Raw genomic sequence first — 15617 nt, 5'->3', positions numbered from 1 at the left:
GGAATGCTTAGATTCTGTTTCCATCCTTCGGATTTGCATTGTTTCTGATTAGGGGCTGGAATTCGGGCTTTTTCTCTCTTCTGCTGGGTGATGGGATTCATTTCTTATGATTCATGGGCTGCTTTGTGCACTTGTATACCTAGCATCTGTTGTTTTTCTCTTCTACGATAATGCATGTCCCAAAATTATGAGACGCTTCGTGTAGAGGAGAATGTTCATATTGACCTCATCGGAGACTCTTGATCCTATCTATACACTGAGATAATAATATACACTGTAACCCAATACCAAGGGATACAAAAGACCATGAGAAAAACGCCAGCCAATGCTTTCCGAGACCAGTTCGGAATGTCCATTTCCCCAAATGCTCGGAATCCATGTCGCGGAGATGCGTGCAAGAAACAAAATAACTAAGAAACGAGCCAGACTATAGTAGTAGCTGGCTATCTTCAACACCCGGAGGCGGCCCAAGGTCCAGACCCCCAACCTGCATCTCCGCCGCGGCGTTGGCAAGCTTTTCTTCGACGCCCACTGGGTCTAGCCCGTCGCTGCGGCTGAGCACAATTCGCAGGAGACTGACCATGATTTCGAGCTGGTACTGCTGTCTCTCATGGGGGTCCAACTGGTCCGGGCTTAGACCCTGCACTTGCAAGGCCGCGGCTTTGCGGTCGCCCAGGATCTCGAGGAGCTGGTTCACCTGAGCGATGCTTTCTTTGTTGCGCGGGGTGCTTGATAGTCGGCGGAGGCGGCGTTTGGGTGTATCGGCGGGGACACCGGCCAGGCGTGCGACTTGGAGGACGATCAAGCGGGCGGTTGTGTCGTCTGGGGCAAAGCCGAAGACTGCTCGCATGGCATGCAGCGCGACTAGCGTCCCGGAAACATCCTTCGACAAACAAAAACAGCGGACGATTTGGTCATATAGACCTTTGGAGAACTCGGATTGGGCGGTCTTGCGGCTGCGTGGTGAAAGCTGTGCGTACCAGCGTGTCATGCCTGCGAACAGCTGGCGCGCAGACGGGAAGCCAGAGTCATAGGCGGTGCGGCCATGGTCGTATTGGATTTTGGCGCAGTCCCAGAGGCAGGCGTATGTTTCCAGATCTGGACGCACTGTTTGAGACATCGTCTGGAATTTCGTCCAGAGGGATTTGATGTCTTGTTTTCGCAGTTCCGCGTACAGGAGGTGATTCATGAAGTAGGAATTAGGCTGGATTTGTGCATCTCCGAGGCTCTTGACTAGGTATTTGATCATGCCGTCGTCGCCTCGGCGCGTATAATGCAGAAGGAGAATGGAAAATGTTTCGATGCTGGCTTGAGGAACTTCGCGCTGCATGAACTTCGGTATGCGAGCAGGATCGATCGTGTCCTGGTTGAAGCCAAGCTGAGGAATAGCTTTGGTCGGCTGGAATTTCTTCCATGCTGCATCGATTCGACGCTGGATCATGGACCAGCCAAGCCGCTCGGCCTTGTCCCGCGCACCAGCGCTGCCATCGCGGAGCCAGCCGGCAATGACTCCATTAATATGCTTGCTGTCGGGCTTCACACCTCGCTCATACATCAACTCGATGACTAGCGCAGCTGAGTCGACCTCGCCCATTCCGATGAGCTTTTTCATCCAGCTCGCGTAGAAAAACCGATTCTGGAACTGCCGCGGTAACACTGTCAGCGCGGAGAGCGAGACTTTATTCACGGCCTCTTCATTGATGCTCGACGCATGGAGATTGCCTGCCAGGCCGAGAGCAGCCTTGTATAAAGCTGTAGAGTCCTTTGCCGGGTCCTGCCCCGTCACCATCATGTCTTTGAAGACGGCAACTGCCGTATCCAAACGGCCGGCCGTGAGGAGACCAATGCTGATCTGATCGTAGTCCCCCATGCCCATTTCTGATCCCAAGAAGGTCTTCAGCTGGAGGTATAAAGCCCACGCCTTGACCTCCGCTTCTTTCCCAGGTAATCTGCCCCATGCGGTGATAACAGGGATGAGGACTCGGGGTTGACGGGATCGATCGTTTGTGAGAAAAGCCAAAGCAATATCCTGAGCTCGTTGGGGATTGTTCCCAGCTGCAAAGAGTCGCACTCCAAGCATCCAGTATGGTTCTAAGTCCTCCTTGCTTTGGGACAGTTCGGCTTGATATGCCTCCCATTGCTCCAATGCCTTATTGGTCGATCCGCTATCATGCAAAGCAGTAATATAAGTGAGGATCTGGGGCGTCGGGAAGAGTTGATTAACAGACTTGGCGTCTTCAATGAGCGTCTGCAGATGTGTTGATCGTGTAGTGCTCGTCAAGTGTGCGGTGTTTTGTGACTCCCACATTATTTGTCGAGTCTCTTGCGGCATCGATTCCAGAAATTCGGGGATAACCTGCTTGCATCGCCGGTACCATCTCCATAGCTCATGTTTTGTCCGCTCGTCCTCGCTGTTCGTCTTGAAATTGATCACGCAGTCGTGAAATCTTTTGATGTATGGATGAAACTCGTCGTCCTCCAGTCCAGTTTCTTTTGATTTCGGGGACAGTTGTCGGTCTCGTTTGGCGGCCTTTTGCGGGTTTTCTTGCTCCAACGCGAGACCCTCAAACTCCTCCTTCAGCATCTCGTCGAGTTCCTCGTCGAAGACCTCATCCAGAGATGGCTGAGGCCCCCGCTCGCCCTGCTCCCTTTCATATTTTTCTAGAGCTTCCAGGGCGATCTTGCGATCCGCCTCTGGCAAACTTCTGATGAAGGGACTGTTGGGGCTGAACGGGCCCTCCTCCAAGACCTTTAGTTCGTCCCGGAGCTTCGCAAGCTCATCCTCGACTCCCTTTCGCTCTTCATTGTCCTCGGCCTCGGGATCGATCTTTCTTCGTTTCTTGCTCCCCGGCGCATCCTGTTCGTAGAATGTCACTTTGTCGTTTGGTCCGCCATAGTCGAGACGGCGCGGAGTATTGGCGGAAAAGGCTCGAACCGACGGGCGGCCATGAGCCACATACCATCGAGCGCCATGAAACGCCTGGCGAAGCATGAAGGCAGGGACGCCGTGGTTGGGTGTAGGTGTAGAAGAGAAGTTGCGGACCAGCACTTCGGAGGTGAAAAGTATCTGGCTCGTTTGGGTTTAGCGCCCGCGTTGAAGTCGCCCTTCCGTGGGTTTGTTTCCCTTGTTTGTTGCTTGCTCTTGCTTCGACCAGCTATCATGGATGCAGGGACCAGGGACAAGTCCCAGAACCAGGTTCGTGTTAACGTTATTGGGGTGGTGTGGGAAGACTAACGCAGCCCAGGGCGTGTACATCTACCAAGGCGAGCGACCCTCGAAGCGCCGCAAAGTCGCGCCCACCGACCACCCGCACTCCGACTCGCACTGCTTTGTGCCATTGTTGAATGGGGAGGAGCCCGCCGAATGCGTTCAATTGCGGTACGACACATACAAGAAGCTATGGTCGGAGCAGGAAACATCCATCCAGGTTAGTTGGAGATACTGACGGGCCAACCGAGGTCCAATGCTTATGTCCACTAGGGAATCCTGGACGAAGTTGACGCCGGAGTTTTGAGGGATGTGCTGTCCTTCGTTCGAACAATGTCCCCGGAGACGTACGTTGCTACTCCCTGCGAATGTTCCAAAACTCCGATCTGACTGCTTTCCAGGTGCAATGGCTGCATCCCTACCGCGCTCGTCACAGTCGGCTCCAATGTTTCTTCTCTCACCAGACTGCTCTCACGGCTAAATGATCAATTGACATCCTCCTGCGACGGCGGTGTGGTGGTGTTAGAATCAGGCGATGCACCGAATTTGAAAACAACGCTGAAGAACATCATTCGCGCGGCGGTCACGAATACCGAAGGCAATGACGGCTACCAGAAATTCCTTACCGATAGAGATGTGCGTGCTCGTTACACATCCGAACAATCTCAGGCTAACTTAGCCACAGGGACCCAGGCTTCTCGGGTACGATCTGGACCTGCTCTATGACTATGTCCAAAGGAAGGGGACCAAGAAATTGGTACTAGCTCTTCGAGATAGCGAAGCTTTTGATCCAAACTTATTGACAGATCTATTGTCATTGTTCAGGTAAGTTCGACATCCAATGCGCGTGTTGACCGTCATGCTCATCTTCTATCAGCTCTTGGCTGGATCGCATACCGTTCACGCTGGTGTTCGGGATTTCCACTTCTGTCGAGATATTCCAAAGCCGGCTTTCTCGCTCATGTGTTGCCCTTCTCCAAGGAAAGCAATTTGAGGCCCAAGAGGCAGGCAATTGCGTCGACGAGATCTATGAAATGTTGCAACTCAGAGACGACTCACGGCTCAGACTGGGCCGCAATATCAGCGCCACCCTGTTCGAAAAGTCGAGCGACTACTTTCAGAGCCCGGAGGCTTTCAGCCAAATGCTGAAGGTATTTGTGTTCGCCGCAAATGAGGACATCCCTTGCTAACCTTCATATAGTATGCGTATATGTCTCATTTCTTTGCAAATCCCTTGGCGGTCTTGCTGGCAAAACCGGCTCCCACAATCTCATCTCCTGGCCCTTTATGCCAAGCCATCAGGAACGTCCCATCCTTTCGAATGTGGGTATACTATTGATTTTTATGGAAAACCTGATCTAATGGTATCTAGGCTTTGTGAGGATTTGGCGGAGAATGGCTCTGTCCAACAAACACGGAGTCTATTAGAAGACGACAATTATCTTCTCCACCAAGCGACTCAACATATCAACCATGGGCAAGAGACCATGAGAGGGATTTTCCAAGCTGTTAGCATTCTGCATACCTGTCTTCAGTGCACACAGAGCGTGAAAAAGACCAGCAAGTCCGATCTCTCGATTCGTGCCCTCTCCGGAGAACTCAGTGAATCGCAAATAATTGATGACATGCTCATCACCCTGAAAACATTCGACTCCGAGAATTTGCGTACATTGGTCGAGTCTTTGGCAGACGACAATCCGGTGCCTGGCATCTCCGAAGATTTCCAAAACTTGGTACAGTCCAATGCTGAATCTGGAACACTGCAAAGTGCCTACAACGTCAACAGCTCCGTGGTTAAGACGACCGTCGAACAGCAACGTGTCCGCCTTAGCAAGGGTCAAGCCCAATTATCAGAGCAAGACCTCGAATACACTCAACTTATTGACGAGCTCATTGATGGGCTGCGAGGATATTTCACAGCGAAGTTGAACAACCCGCAGGACCTGCCTCTGCACGAGATATTCTTGTTTGATCTCAGAAACCCACTGAAAGAAACCTTCGCGCCTCGACCGCGCTTTGCCATCGAGCGCGCCCTCACCAGTCCGTTCGATTACCTGATATCCTCGTCCGATGTCTCTGAAACCAAAATCTCGGCTAAACAGCCCGCTACTGCCATCTTATACCAACTCTACCTGGAATCCGGGGCATTAGTGAACGTTCACGATCTCTGGCAGGCGTTCCGGGCAGTCTTTGAAAGTGACCAAGGTGATCGGTGCGATGACCGCGTTGTCATGGCATTGTTCTACAGCGCCATGTCGGAGTTGAAGACCTTCGGCATGGTCAAGAACACTCGCAAGAAAGCTGACCATCTGGCCAAGTCTGCTTGGATGGGCCTGTAATGTAGTCCTTATCGTCATGATTATGTTATTGTAAAGCATTCGATTTTTCGAAATGGGGGTATCATAGACACGCAGTACACGCCAGCAAAAAAAGAAAGCCAAAGTCGTCTCGTTAGAAATCCACAGGGCGCTGAATAATATCATCACCCCGAAGAGGCCGTCCACCGTCACTCAGCACCATGGCCTCCCTTCTTCGCCGTCTCAGCGCCTGCTCCTCGACGCTCCCTTCTTGCAGCCGGCGCCCCAAAGAGACCCGCCTCGTCGAACCCGCGGTATCCTCCCCATTAACCATCCACACATCGTCATCATCATCCTCATCGTCCTGATCATTCTCTTCAATCATACTCCCCATCAACCCATGTTTCCGCAGCTGCTTTATGCCATCATTGTAATTGGTAAGCGTGTTGAATATCGAGCTCATGACGCCGTCGTCTAGAAACCATGTCTTCATGAGAATCACCGCATCCTGTCGCCGTGATGGCTCGGACAGAGCGCATGGAAATGGATAATTGCACAGCCACCGGCTTATAATCCCTGCCTCTAGCGCGGCGGGAACATTCTCGGGCAGCAAAATATTGAGGATGTTCAGCGCTTTTTTCTCTCCGATTGGTCTGGTTTTTGGGAGGATGGGCGAGTTTGTTGTAGAAGTTTGGTCGGTGTGTTCGCTTAAGAAATTGCAGAGGCAGTTTATCAGGGCCGTGTAGGTTGGGAGGTCGCTCAGTCGGCTGCATACTGAGGTTCGAGATACTGGACAACGTTAGGACAAGTATTCGAGAGTTATGGACGCGGGCGGCTTACATGCTCGGTTGGAAACGAGGAAGTTCAATGCGTTCAGTGCGCGCGCCCTTCGTAGTTTGTTCGTGCTTGCCAGATCCTCTAGAAGCAGGTCTCGCGTTCCCCCTTTGGTGGACCGTTCGGAGATAATGCGTAGAGCTCTGTAGATGAATTAGTTGGGAAGTTATGCTTGGAGGGAACATGTCGATTCATACGCAGAGCGGAGGTCATGACTTGTGCTTTCGGAGAGCTTGAGAAGGGTGTCTAATTTGAGAGCTGGAAAAGTGATAATGTCAGTTGCCATTCGGTATGAATTGCTTGGATCTTGCGCACCTTCTTCGGTTCCCTCACTGATGATCTTGTCTTCTGTCTCGACGTTCTTGATCTCAGTCAAATCGACCACTTGGCGAAGATCTGTGGTGATGCCGCGCACGGCAAAGAAGAGGGAGATGCCCAGACAGAGCCACAACACCCCGTCGCCCGAGAAGACCGCCATGGTAGATGCTGTTGGTTGGTGTAAAATGCGGAGACTCCGGCGCGGCAGAATGAATGATTTCAGCGAGGCGGTGAAGCCACTATTTTTTGAGCCCGAAAAAAAAGTTACCGCATTCCACTCCCTCAACCACCACGCAATGCCGCCGTCTCAGTTGAAGCAGCTGAAGTCCTCGCTGAAGGAGAGTGGAGTGCTCGGTCCCCAGCAATCCAAGAAGCAAAAGCGCCAGAATGCGAAGTCGGGTGCCGCTTCCCAGAATCGCAATCAGCGCAACGCTGCCCTGCAGGCAATTCGCGATCGGTTCAACCCATTCGAGATCAAGGCCACGGGCCGACAAAGCAAATTCGATGTGACCACCCGAGATGGTGGTTCGACGACAGCCGCCCGTGCGCGGCCTGGTGTCACAAAATCTCTAGGTGAAGAACGGGTAAGTTCAATGCTATGGTCAAGTGCGAATATCCAGCTAATAAATCCCCTCACTAGCGACGAGAAACGCTCTTGCAGGAGATGAACAGGCGCAACAAAGTCGGTGGCCTTGTCGATCGCCGGTTTGGTGAGAACGACCCGACCATGACGCCCGAAGAGCGTGCCGCCGAGCGATTTGCTCGAGAGAGCCAAAGGAAGATGCGCAAGGAATCGATGTTCAATCTTGAAGATGAGGAGGACGAACTTGAACTTACGCACCTGGGCCAGTCTTTGACGTTTGACGGAGCGAAGCTGGACGATTTCGAGGCGGGTGACTTGGACGATGCGGAGTCCGATGAAGATTCACCACGGAAACGGAAGCGTTTCCTTGAAGATGATGGAGAAATGGAGGACTTTATCCATGACGAGGAGGAGGAGCAGCCAGGGCGGAAAAAATCGAAAGCGGAGGTCATGAAGGAAGTCATTGCCAAGTCGAAGTTCTACAAACACGAACGGCAACAGGCTAAAGAGGATGACGAGGACCTACGGGAGAAGCTTGACCAAGAGCTTCCTGATCTGTTTGAGGCTTTGAGAGGTGTAAAGCCTCCGCCTAAGCCGGAGCCCGTCACGGAAGATTTAGCAGCCATGAACCCGGAACGCGCAGCTTTGTTGCAAGGACCAGAAAGCAAGGACACCGAGCGGGAATACGACCAACGACTCAAACAGTTGACCTTTGACAAGCGTTCTCAGCCTACGGATCGCACGAAGACTGCAGAGGAGATGGTCGAGGAAGAAGCAGAACGGCTAAAACGGCTGGAAGAAGACCGAGTCCGAAGAATGCGCGGTGAGCCATTAAGCGACGAGGAAGAGGAGGAAGAAGAAGAAGAACAGAAGGAGTCACAGGCCGAGGACGAAGACTCGGATTTTGACGATGCCATGGCGTTTGGACTTCCCACGAATTCTTTTCAACCGCGTTCCGATCTTGGCGTCGAAGACGAGGATGACTTCATCATTGACGATGACCTGGTTGAGACGAGATCTGATGCAAGCCTCGAGTTTGATGATAGCGACATGGAGCAAGAAGAACTTTCCGAGGAAGACGATTCAACAGATGAGCAGGAAGATGAGCTTATTAATGGCCTAACACTTCCTACGAATACCACTGCTGGTGCCACATCGACAGCCGTCAAAGTGGACCGGGCCGCTGACGGAAAGCTGGCCTTCACATACCCCTGTCCCAACAGCCATGAGCAGTTTCTCGAGATTATCGAGGACGTGCCCGTCCAGGATCTCCCAACTGTCATTCAGCGTGTTCGAGCCTTGCACCATCCTCGCCTCCACCCCGAGAATAAGGCGAAGCTTGGCCGATTTTCCGAAATCCTGGTTGAGCACGTTTCCTACGTGGGCAATGAAACTGAACAACCCCAATTCACCGTCTTGGAGAATATTCTGCGCCACGTCCACTCGCTGGCCAAGACGCACCCCGTGAACGTGGCCACGGCGTTTCGCGCACGCCTTCGGGAGATGTCCAAAAACCGACCGCTCAGTCTCCTCCCCGGCGACCTTCTGATCCTTACAGGCATCTCGACCATCTTCCCAACATCGGATCACTTCCACGCAGTGGTCACACCAGCTCATTTAGTCCTTGCCCGATACCTTGGCCAGTGCTCTACCAACACCCTGGCGGATTTTGCAACCGGTTCTTTCGCCGCTAGCCTATGTCTTCAGTACCAGACTGTCTCGAAACGATACATGCCCGAGTTCATCAATTTCACCCTGAATGCTCTCTGCAACCTAGCTCCCATCGAGCCAGCCACCAGCCTTGGCTTCTTTCCTTCTAGAAAACCTCAAGATTCTGTCCGGCTGTTGACATCATCCAAGAAGGCAACCCCACGCAAGCTGCACTTCCGCGATGTGGTGTCATCGCTCACCGACTCCCAGGCAGCGGAAGACCTCAAGATCTCCCTCATCACCACCATCGTCTCCCTCCTTCGCTCCGCCTCGGACCTGTGGTCCTCAAAATCTGCCTTCACGGAGATCTTCACCCCAGCCCGTGCAGTCCTCCAGCACCTCCGCCAGTGCTTTAAGAACAAATCTTTCGCCGCAGCCCGGGAGTCTACTCAATCCGCGCTGGACACTCTTGACTCCCATCTCACCAGCGCCAAGGAATCGCGCCGCCCTCTTTTCCTCCACAACCACAAACCCCTAGCCATCAAATCCGCCATCCCTAAGTTCGAGGAGAACTTCAACCCGGACAAGCACTACGATCCGGATCGCGAGCGCGCAGAGGCCAACCGCCTCAAGGCAGAGTACAAACGCGAGCGCAAGGGTGCTCTCCGCGAGCTGCGCAAGGACGCCAGCTTCGTGGCACGCGAGAAGCTGCGCGAGAAGAAGGAGCGCGATGCAGCGTACGAGCACAAGTACAAGCGGCTTGTGGCCGAGATTCAGAACGAGGAGGGTCGTGCGGCGAACGATTACGAGCGCCAGAAGAGGGCGCGTCAGGGCAAACGCTGATCCTGGGCTATGCATATACCTCCTGTCTTGCTGTGTCTATATATTACTCTATATATTACTTTCTATTCCTCTGGTACAGGCGTGGGACTTCAAAAATAGATTCTTTGGTTTCACTATTCTTCCCTTGAACTGTTTATGAGAAAATGCGTAAGAATTGTTCCGCAATATTTCCCCGGTCTTTCTTTCTTCTTCCCTATCATCCGCATACACTTCAGGAGTGCACTACATCAATAGAGTAGATGTCAACCTCACTAGCCACATTCTTCCCCTGGTTATAGTCACCAGCCTTGAAGTAAGCATCAGGCGTACCCAACGGCGTTACAGAGAAATGGTTGGCCGCCCCTCCATTAAGAGACACCGTGAGCTCGTCATTCGAGTAGTTCAACTCATAGGTGAAGACGGTATTCTCCGGAATAGTCCCAATCTGCGTGAAGTTCTCATCTCCTCCCGAAGTCGTCGTTTCCAGACCGACAGTAACAACCCCCTGCGGGTTATAGTAGAGCTCGATGATAGGCTTTGAATAACTTGCCGAAAACACCTGCCCGATGACCGTGCCGTAATCGCCATCATCGGCCTGCGGGACCTTGAGCTTGACGGTCATCGTGTTCGTCCCCGAGGGACTCCAGCTCGACGGGTCTGCCTCGCGGAGCTCGGTGCGACAATGCTCGCTGCCTGATGTTTTGGCGCAGGGCGTGCTGGTCGGCGGGGCCTTCATCACAAGGTATGAGCTGGCAGTGTTCCAGTAGAACCAGTCTGGATTTTGGTATCCGTTACAGCCAGCAACAGCTGTTGCGGAGATTTGTTCGGCGGATCCACCGCTGGAGGTCGCGATGGGTAGCTGGAGGTCAAAATCGCCCAAGACGGACATGTAGCCGCCAGGTGCGCAGCTTGTCTGTGTTCCGGATCGAGTCGCGGATGGGGTTGCGGATGAAGAAACCGATGAAGACATGAACGGTGCATGAGGTGCGTGCATGTGGTCCCACATCGGTGTAGCTAGCACGAGCACCGAAGAGGGAAGTAGCACGATCGAGGAAATTATATTCGTCTTCATGGTGGATGTTGGTTGGGAAAATGGGTAACGAAGTATTCCTTCTCCGGGAATTAGGAAGTCGATGCCTTGATATATTTGGGTTGAGTAAGAGTAAGGGGATCAAGTATATTTAAGACGAACAAACTCCGTGTCTGAAGAATATGAAACGCTCTAGTATAATGACTTTCATCAATAATGGAGTCGTTTCATTGGTGGATGAAACGGGTTATACTCAGAATAGCCTATTGTCCTGCAGATCGTAGGGTGGCATTGCATTATCCACTTACCCGATGTGGAAACTCGTCCTAGCATTTGCCGCTGAAGTCACGGGTGATGTGATGATTGATCGGCCGATACTCGTATGAAACCAGGAACCAGGAACATTTGTGAGTAGATCAGCATTGACGAAAAGCCGAATTAGGGGTTGCAAACCCGGTGAAGCTCCGGTCAATTCGGGGGGCGAAAGACTTCACCGGGTGTCCTTGTTTCTCTGGACCGCTTCAAACTAACTATTCCCCTGGGATTGGGCAGTTACAGTCTCTTGCGATTTACCCTTTGTATTATTGTCTCCACAGCGTAGGATTCATCCCAATGCATTTACTTACCCCGGATTAAAAAGACCATGAATTTTCCATGTATCAAATGGTCGCGACTTAATCTGCGGACAAATTGAAAACAAGTCAACACGAATAAAAATATAGTACATAGATATAAAGATGGCACGCACCAATATTCGGCCAGGTGTAGTGCAGAGGCAGCGAATACCAGCAGCTGTAGTAGCAAGACCACGCGTATAAGCGACGGAGGACAAGTGTCGCATTTTTGTAGCCTACGAACTATGAGCAGGGGTACCTGACAGTGCCAGTGGGAACTCCAGAGGGAACTAAACTCCAGATGAACCAGGGGTGCGTCCTGAATGCAATCTACTTAACGTATGATAGTTGCAATCCCGGCGCCATCTTTTCTCCACCGTATCGTGTTTTGTAGATTGGATCCAGCTTTAATATCCTAATTATGAATCATGACGTCCCGGGGACCTCAGAGGAGACTACAAATTACGGTATTGAATTTGAAACACTGGTGAACAAGCCTCCTTCTTATTCTGCGACTGACAATTGTAAACTGTTGTGGTTGCCCTTTTGAGACCCCAGCCACCAAGCACTGTTCCGCAGACTGAGGCTGTATGCCTAGTTTGGCTTCTGCGCAACACGAACATACCTGAAAAATGCCAATCAGCTACGTATTCCACAAAAAGTGACAGATATAGTATCGACTTACAGGGTGGTAAAGAAGCCTCGCTGCTTAGCTTCCTCAGTGAGTTCTCGTTTGGCATCTCGCTCTAACTCGTCCCATTCTTCCGGAGACAGCCTGTGAGAGAGATCATTTCGCATGCGAATGGTCATTCCATGCACCACACCATACATATCCTTCACATACTGTTCAGCCACCCAGACCCGATCAGCTTCCGGGTCCCGGTAATCTGGGTACAACCGCATTTTGATAGGCAAATCCTCAAGGAGTTCAAATCCGGCGTCACGCAGCTGCTGTGGAAGGTTGCGCGCGAGATCCCACTTAATATTGTGCATAGCCAGGTACTCCTGAGCTAGTTCAAACCAGCGAATGGCAGCTGAGGTGGCTGCCGTGCTGCCGTCCTCGGCATTCACTTCCATCAAGCCTTCGAATACTTCTAGCGTGCCACCTGGTTGCAAGTTTGCAAACGCTTTTTGGAACAGTGCGGGCCAGTCCTTCACAGCTGCCATGAGCATTCTCATGTAGATGTAATCGAACTGGCTAGAAAATGTCCACTCTTGTTCAAAGTCGGCCTTGGCAAAGGTACAGTTAGGCAGCTGTTCATTGTCATTTTTAGACATATCCGCAGCTGGATTGAGGTCGATGCCCAACACTTGGGATGATGGATGCATAGCTGCAAACCTGCGAGTCCATATGCCAGTCCCGCAGCCCACGTCTAGCACTCGGGGAGGTGACTTCCCCTTCATGAATGGGGCTCGGTATAGTCCCCCAATGCGGACGGTAAAGACTGCATGCTGACCATCTATAGGAATATATCTGTTATTGATTGAACGGAATAAAATATGGTTGACGCACCTACCCAAGCGATTCGTTTCGATGGTCGACTTTCGAGGGCCAAGTAAGCAGGCTAGCTCTTCCCACATAGAAGAAGGCGGGGTCACTTACATTGTTCAAAAATGGGTATGCTCTTGGAGTTTCTTGAGGTCTGCTGAGTGTTAATGGAGTCGATCATGAATGTCTTTCTGGCACAGTGGGGGCTGCTGACTGGGAGGCGAGAGTAACTGGGTCGGCCGTCATCTTCTTAGGCGTAAGTACAGCAAACTGATTTCCCAGAGGAAAGCAGGGATGTCCGGCCCCTCTTATAACTCGGTAGTGTTTTTCACCCCACTCTCCTTTGCCACGGCAGCTACTAGGTCGCTGGACTGGGTGCCTACTCAATTCCCATGGTGGCGCTACTCCTCGGGTGATCGTGTGCGTTCTTTTTTCTTATGTCCTTCATATAAAAAGATGACGTCAAACACTGTGAACTACTATACTACTATTATAGTCCTATATACTAAAATACTATACTAAATACACTCAGCTCACATATATTCTCCGTTCACTGACTGTATTTGGTTAGAGAGTCAACCAGTACCACCGCTTTCTCTTTAGTACACCTTTACCACTTTAAATCGCAAGCCTTTGCCCTTTTTATTTGGCTCACCGGAAATATGAGCCCAGGTGTGATCAATATCGCGCTTGCGAATTGTATCAAACAACTCGAACTCGAAGCGCCGGAAGAGACAAGCGAGAGCTGTTCGAAGCTCCGCCTGGGCAAAGCTGCATTTGAAATTTGTGTTAGTTGATATGTTTACGACTGAAGTTAGTGTATTGAAACCGAAGACGTACTGCATCCCCAGACACCCTCGTCGGCCATACGCGAATGGCATGAACACGCGATTCATCGCCGCAACTGTCTCTTCTGACTGAAGCCACCGTTCTGGGGCAAACTTCTCGGGTTCGGGGAAGAAATGGGGATCATAGGAGTTCCTGGTTGGAGTCATAGAAACTCGAGTCTTTTGTATTGTCAGTCATATCATTCTCGATTGTTGCGTTGAATATCTCGCATTGTTGTAGGATACTCACACCTGCGGGCATTGTCCAGTTCTGATATTGAAGGGCCTCGTTAGGTGCGACAAGGCTAAGTCTATGATCTGTGACCTTGCCAATTCGAAGTGTCTCCTTCAGAATAGCATTCTAAATACCAATGAAAATTAGCCTGTTCTCCCTACTGGAAACACGACCTGTCGGCTTACCAGGAAGGGAAGGGTTTCAAGAGCCTTGAGCTCTACCTTATCCCTCGGATTTGGCATGACAGTTTTAAGCTCCTCATAAAGACGTTGGTTTATTTCCGGATTCGCGATGATATGATACGTTGCAATGCCCATACTGCGAGCGGTCGTGTCACTACCAGCCAGCAGAACTTCGAAGCCGTCATGCGCCATCCGCTTAGGTTGTTTTTCATCTTCAGGCAGGCTGCTCGCAGTGAGAGAATGAAAAAGGGTATGCTGACGAGGACCTCTTGCGTTTTCTTCGGACACCACGTCTTTCTCCGATCCCTTCAGTGCCAGGTACTCCTCACGATGCTCTTTGGCCATGTTGATCATTTGCTGCATCGTATGAGACAAAATCCAGAAATCACATTGCCAGAAAGAAACATGACTTACAGTGTGGACAGTGAGAAGTGTGTCAAGCGGCTTGTAAATGTGCCTGAATCCAAAGGGCAATTCCAGAATCAATGGAATAATCCCCCCGAATTGCTTCAGGATTGGATACAAAACTGCAAATGCCTTGAACACTTCATCAAAAGCCATGGCATGCTTGGGATCGTCTAGCAGATTGAGACTGTCCCCAAAGGAGCACATTCTGAGACTGTCATTTGACCAGCCGAGGAAAGTGGCTCTCCCACTGACTACAGAGCCTTGCCGATAGTGTTTCTCCAAAACCTCACACATATGCTCGGTCTTTTGCCAGATTTTGGGGTACAAATACTGGTAAATCGAGGATTTGGAGAAGTATGAGCTGATTGGGGTTCGGCGTCGGCGGTGAATTTCATGAGAAACGGTTCCAAACGCTGTGAACTCCGGGTTAGCTGATTTTGCACTCAAGAAATATCATCAAGACATACTCCCATCTGCCGTTCCTGCCGCATGTGCAAGTGAAGGGTCCTTGTCTCGGATCTTGAATACCAGTCAGTTCCGGATGAGCTGTTTTGAGGATAGAAGAATCTGGGAGGGGTTCTGTACATGTCCCGGCCCAGCATACAATACCGGCGCCCATTCGGGGTCCCGAATATGCACCTCGTCGGGCGTTACTCGGACAATAGGGCCTTGTCGGTTCAATGTTAGAGGATTATGTTCTTGCTGAGAGCTTTGGAGTCTCTTGACTCACCATACTTATCATGCATAGCCTCCACCTGATTCATATACTGGCCGCCTTCACCGACGAACAAATCCTGGTAGCATTCCCACCAGAAAGTGGATGCTGCAAGTTTGGGACCAGGAAAACGAGCCAGCGGATGAAAGTAGAGACGATAAACAAGCAGACAGATCTGGTAGAGCACGAAGCTCACCATTCCCCAGAGAATGAAAAAGAACGAAAGCATGGTTGGAAACCCAGCACACTCAATCTGCAATTATTTTAACCCAAGCCCGGGAGGAACTCTCAAATGTCGGCAATATAGAAAAGAGTCCTTCACTCGACCCGACTGCAGATTGCACAATACTCTCAGGATATTGGAGTGTCTGGCGCCACTGGGTTACTACTCCTTTGCATGCCACA

At 51.3% G+C, this 15617-nt stretch overlaps 6 protein-coding genes across 6 annotated transcripts; 2 read left to right on the top strand and 4 right to left on the bottom strand.

Annotated features, from left to right (window-relative positions):
• Window positions 1-427: 427 nt before the first annotated feature.
• Window positions 428-2992, bottom strand: N7510_005819 (pentatricopeptide repeat protein; the record flags this gene model as incomplete). The annotated part of the gene is made up of 1 exon (XM_056977745.1): window positions 428-2992. The coding sequence occupies one exon, from the start codon at window positions 2990-2992 to the stop codon at window positions 428-430; it is 2565 nt and encodes an 854-aa protein (XP_056833777.1).
• A 168-nt stretch (window positions 2993-3160) lies between these two features.
• On the top strand, window positions 3161-5547 carry N7510_005818 (uncharacterized protein; the record flags this gene model as incomplete). The annotated part of the gene is made up of 8 exons (XM_056977744.1): window positions 3161-3196; window positions 3246-3428; window positions 3482-3555; window positions 3610-3844; window positions 3894-4033; window positions 4086-4359; window positions 4410-4531; window positions 4581-5547. 8 exons carry the CDS (start codon window positions 3161-3163, stop codon window positions 5545-5547), a joined length of 2031 nt encoding a protein of 676 aa, XP_056833776.1.
• Window positions 5548-5659: 112 nt separating this feature from the next.
• Window positions 5660-6817, bottom strand: N7510_005817 (uncharacterized protein; the record flags this gene model as incomplete). The annotated part of the gene is made up of 3 exons (XM_056977743.1): window positions 5660-6294; window positions 6346-6482; window positions 6537-6817. The coding sequence occupies 3 exons, from the start codon at window positions 6815-6817 to the stop codon at window positions 5660-5662; spliced, it is 1053 nt and encodes a 350-aa protein (XP_056833775.1).
• Window positions 6818-6953: 136 nt separating this feature from the next.
• On the top strand, window positions 6954-9733 carry N7510_005816 (snoRNA-binding rRNA-processing protein NOP14; the record flags this gene model as incomplete). The annotated part of the gene is made up of 2 exons (XM_056977742.1): window positions 6954-7241; window positions 7298-9733. 2 exons carry the CDS (start codon window positions 6954-6956, stop codon window positions 9731-9733), a joined length of 2724 nt encoding a protein of 907 aa, XP_056833774.1.
• Window positions 9734-9944: 211 nt separating this feature from the next.
• Window positions 9945-10784, bottom strand: N7510_005815 (polysaccharide lyase family 7 protein; the record flags this gene model as incomplete). Its single annotated transcript, XM_056977741.1, has 1 exon — window positions 9945-10784. The coding sequence occupies one exon, from the start codon at window positions 10782-10784 to the stop codon at window positions 9945-9947; it is 840 nt and encodes a 279-aa protein (XP_056833773.1).
• Window positions 10785-11950: 1166 nt separating this feature from the next.
• Window positions 11951-15441, bottom strand: N7510_005814 (cytochrome P450; the record flags this gene model as incomplete). The annotated part of the gene is made up of 10 exons (XM_056977740.1): window positions 11951-11981; window positions 12042-12816; window positions 13501-13616; window positions 13686-13852; window positions 13923-14033; window positions 14093-14446; window positions 14504-14910; window positions 14965-15016; window positions 15107-15165; window positions 15228-15441. 10 exons carry the CDS (start codon window positions 15439-15441, stop codon window positions 11951-11953), a joined length of 2286 nt encoding a protein of 761 aa, XP_056833772.1.
• Window positions 15442-15617: the final 176 nt, after the last annotated feature.

The sequence above is a fragment of the Penicillium lagena genome (assembly GCF_028827675.1).
Source record: "Penicillium lagena strain IBT 129212 chromosome Unknown utg000003l_segment0_segment0, whole genome shotgun sequence".
NCBI classification, from domain to species: Eukaryota; Fungi; Ascomycota; class Eurotiomycetes; order Eurotiales; family Aspergillaceae; genus Penicillium; species Penicillium lagena.
This window is presented reverse-complemented; position numbering and strand designations above follow the sequence as displayed.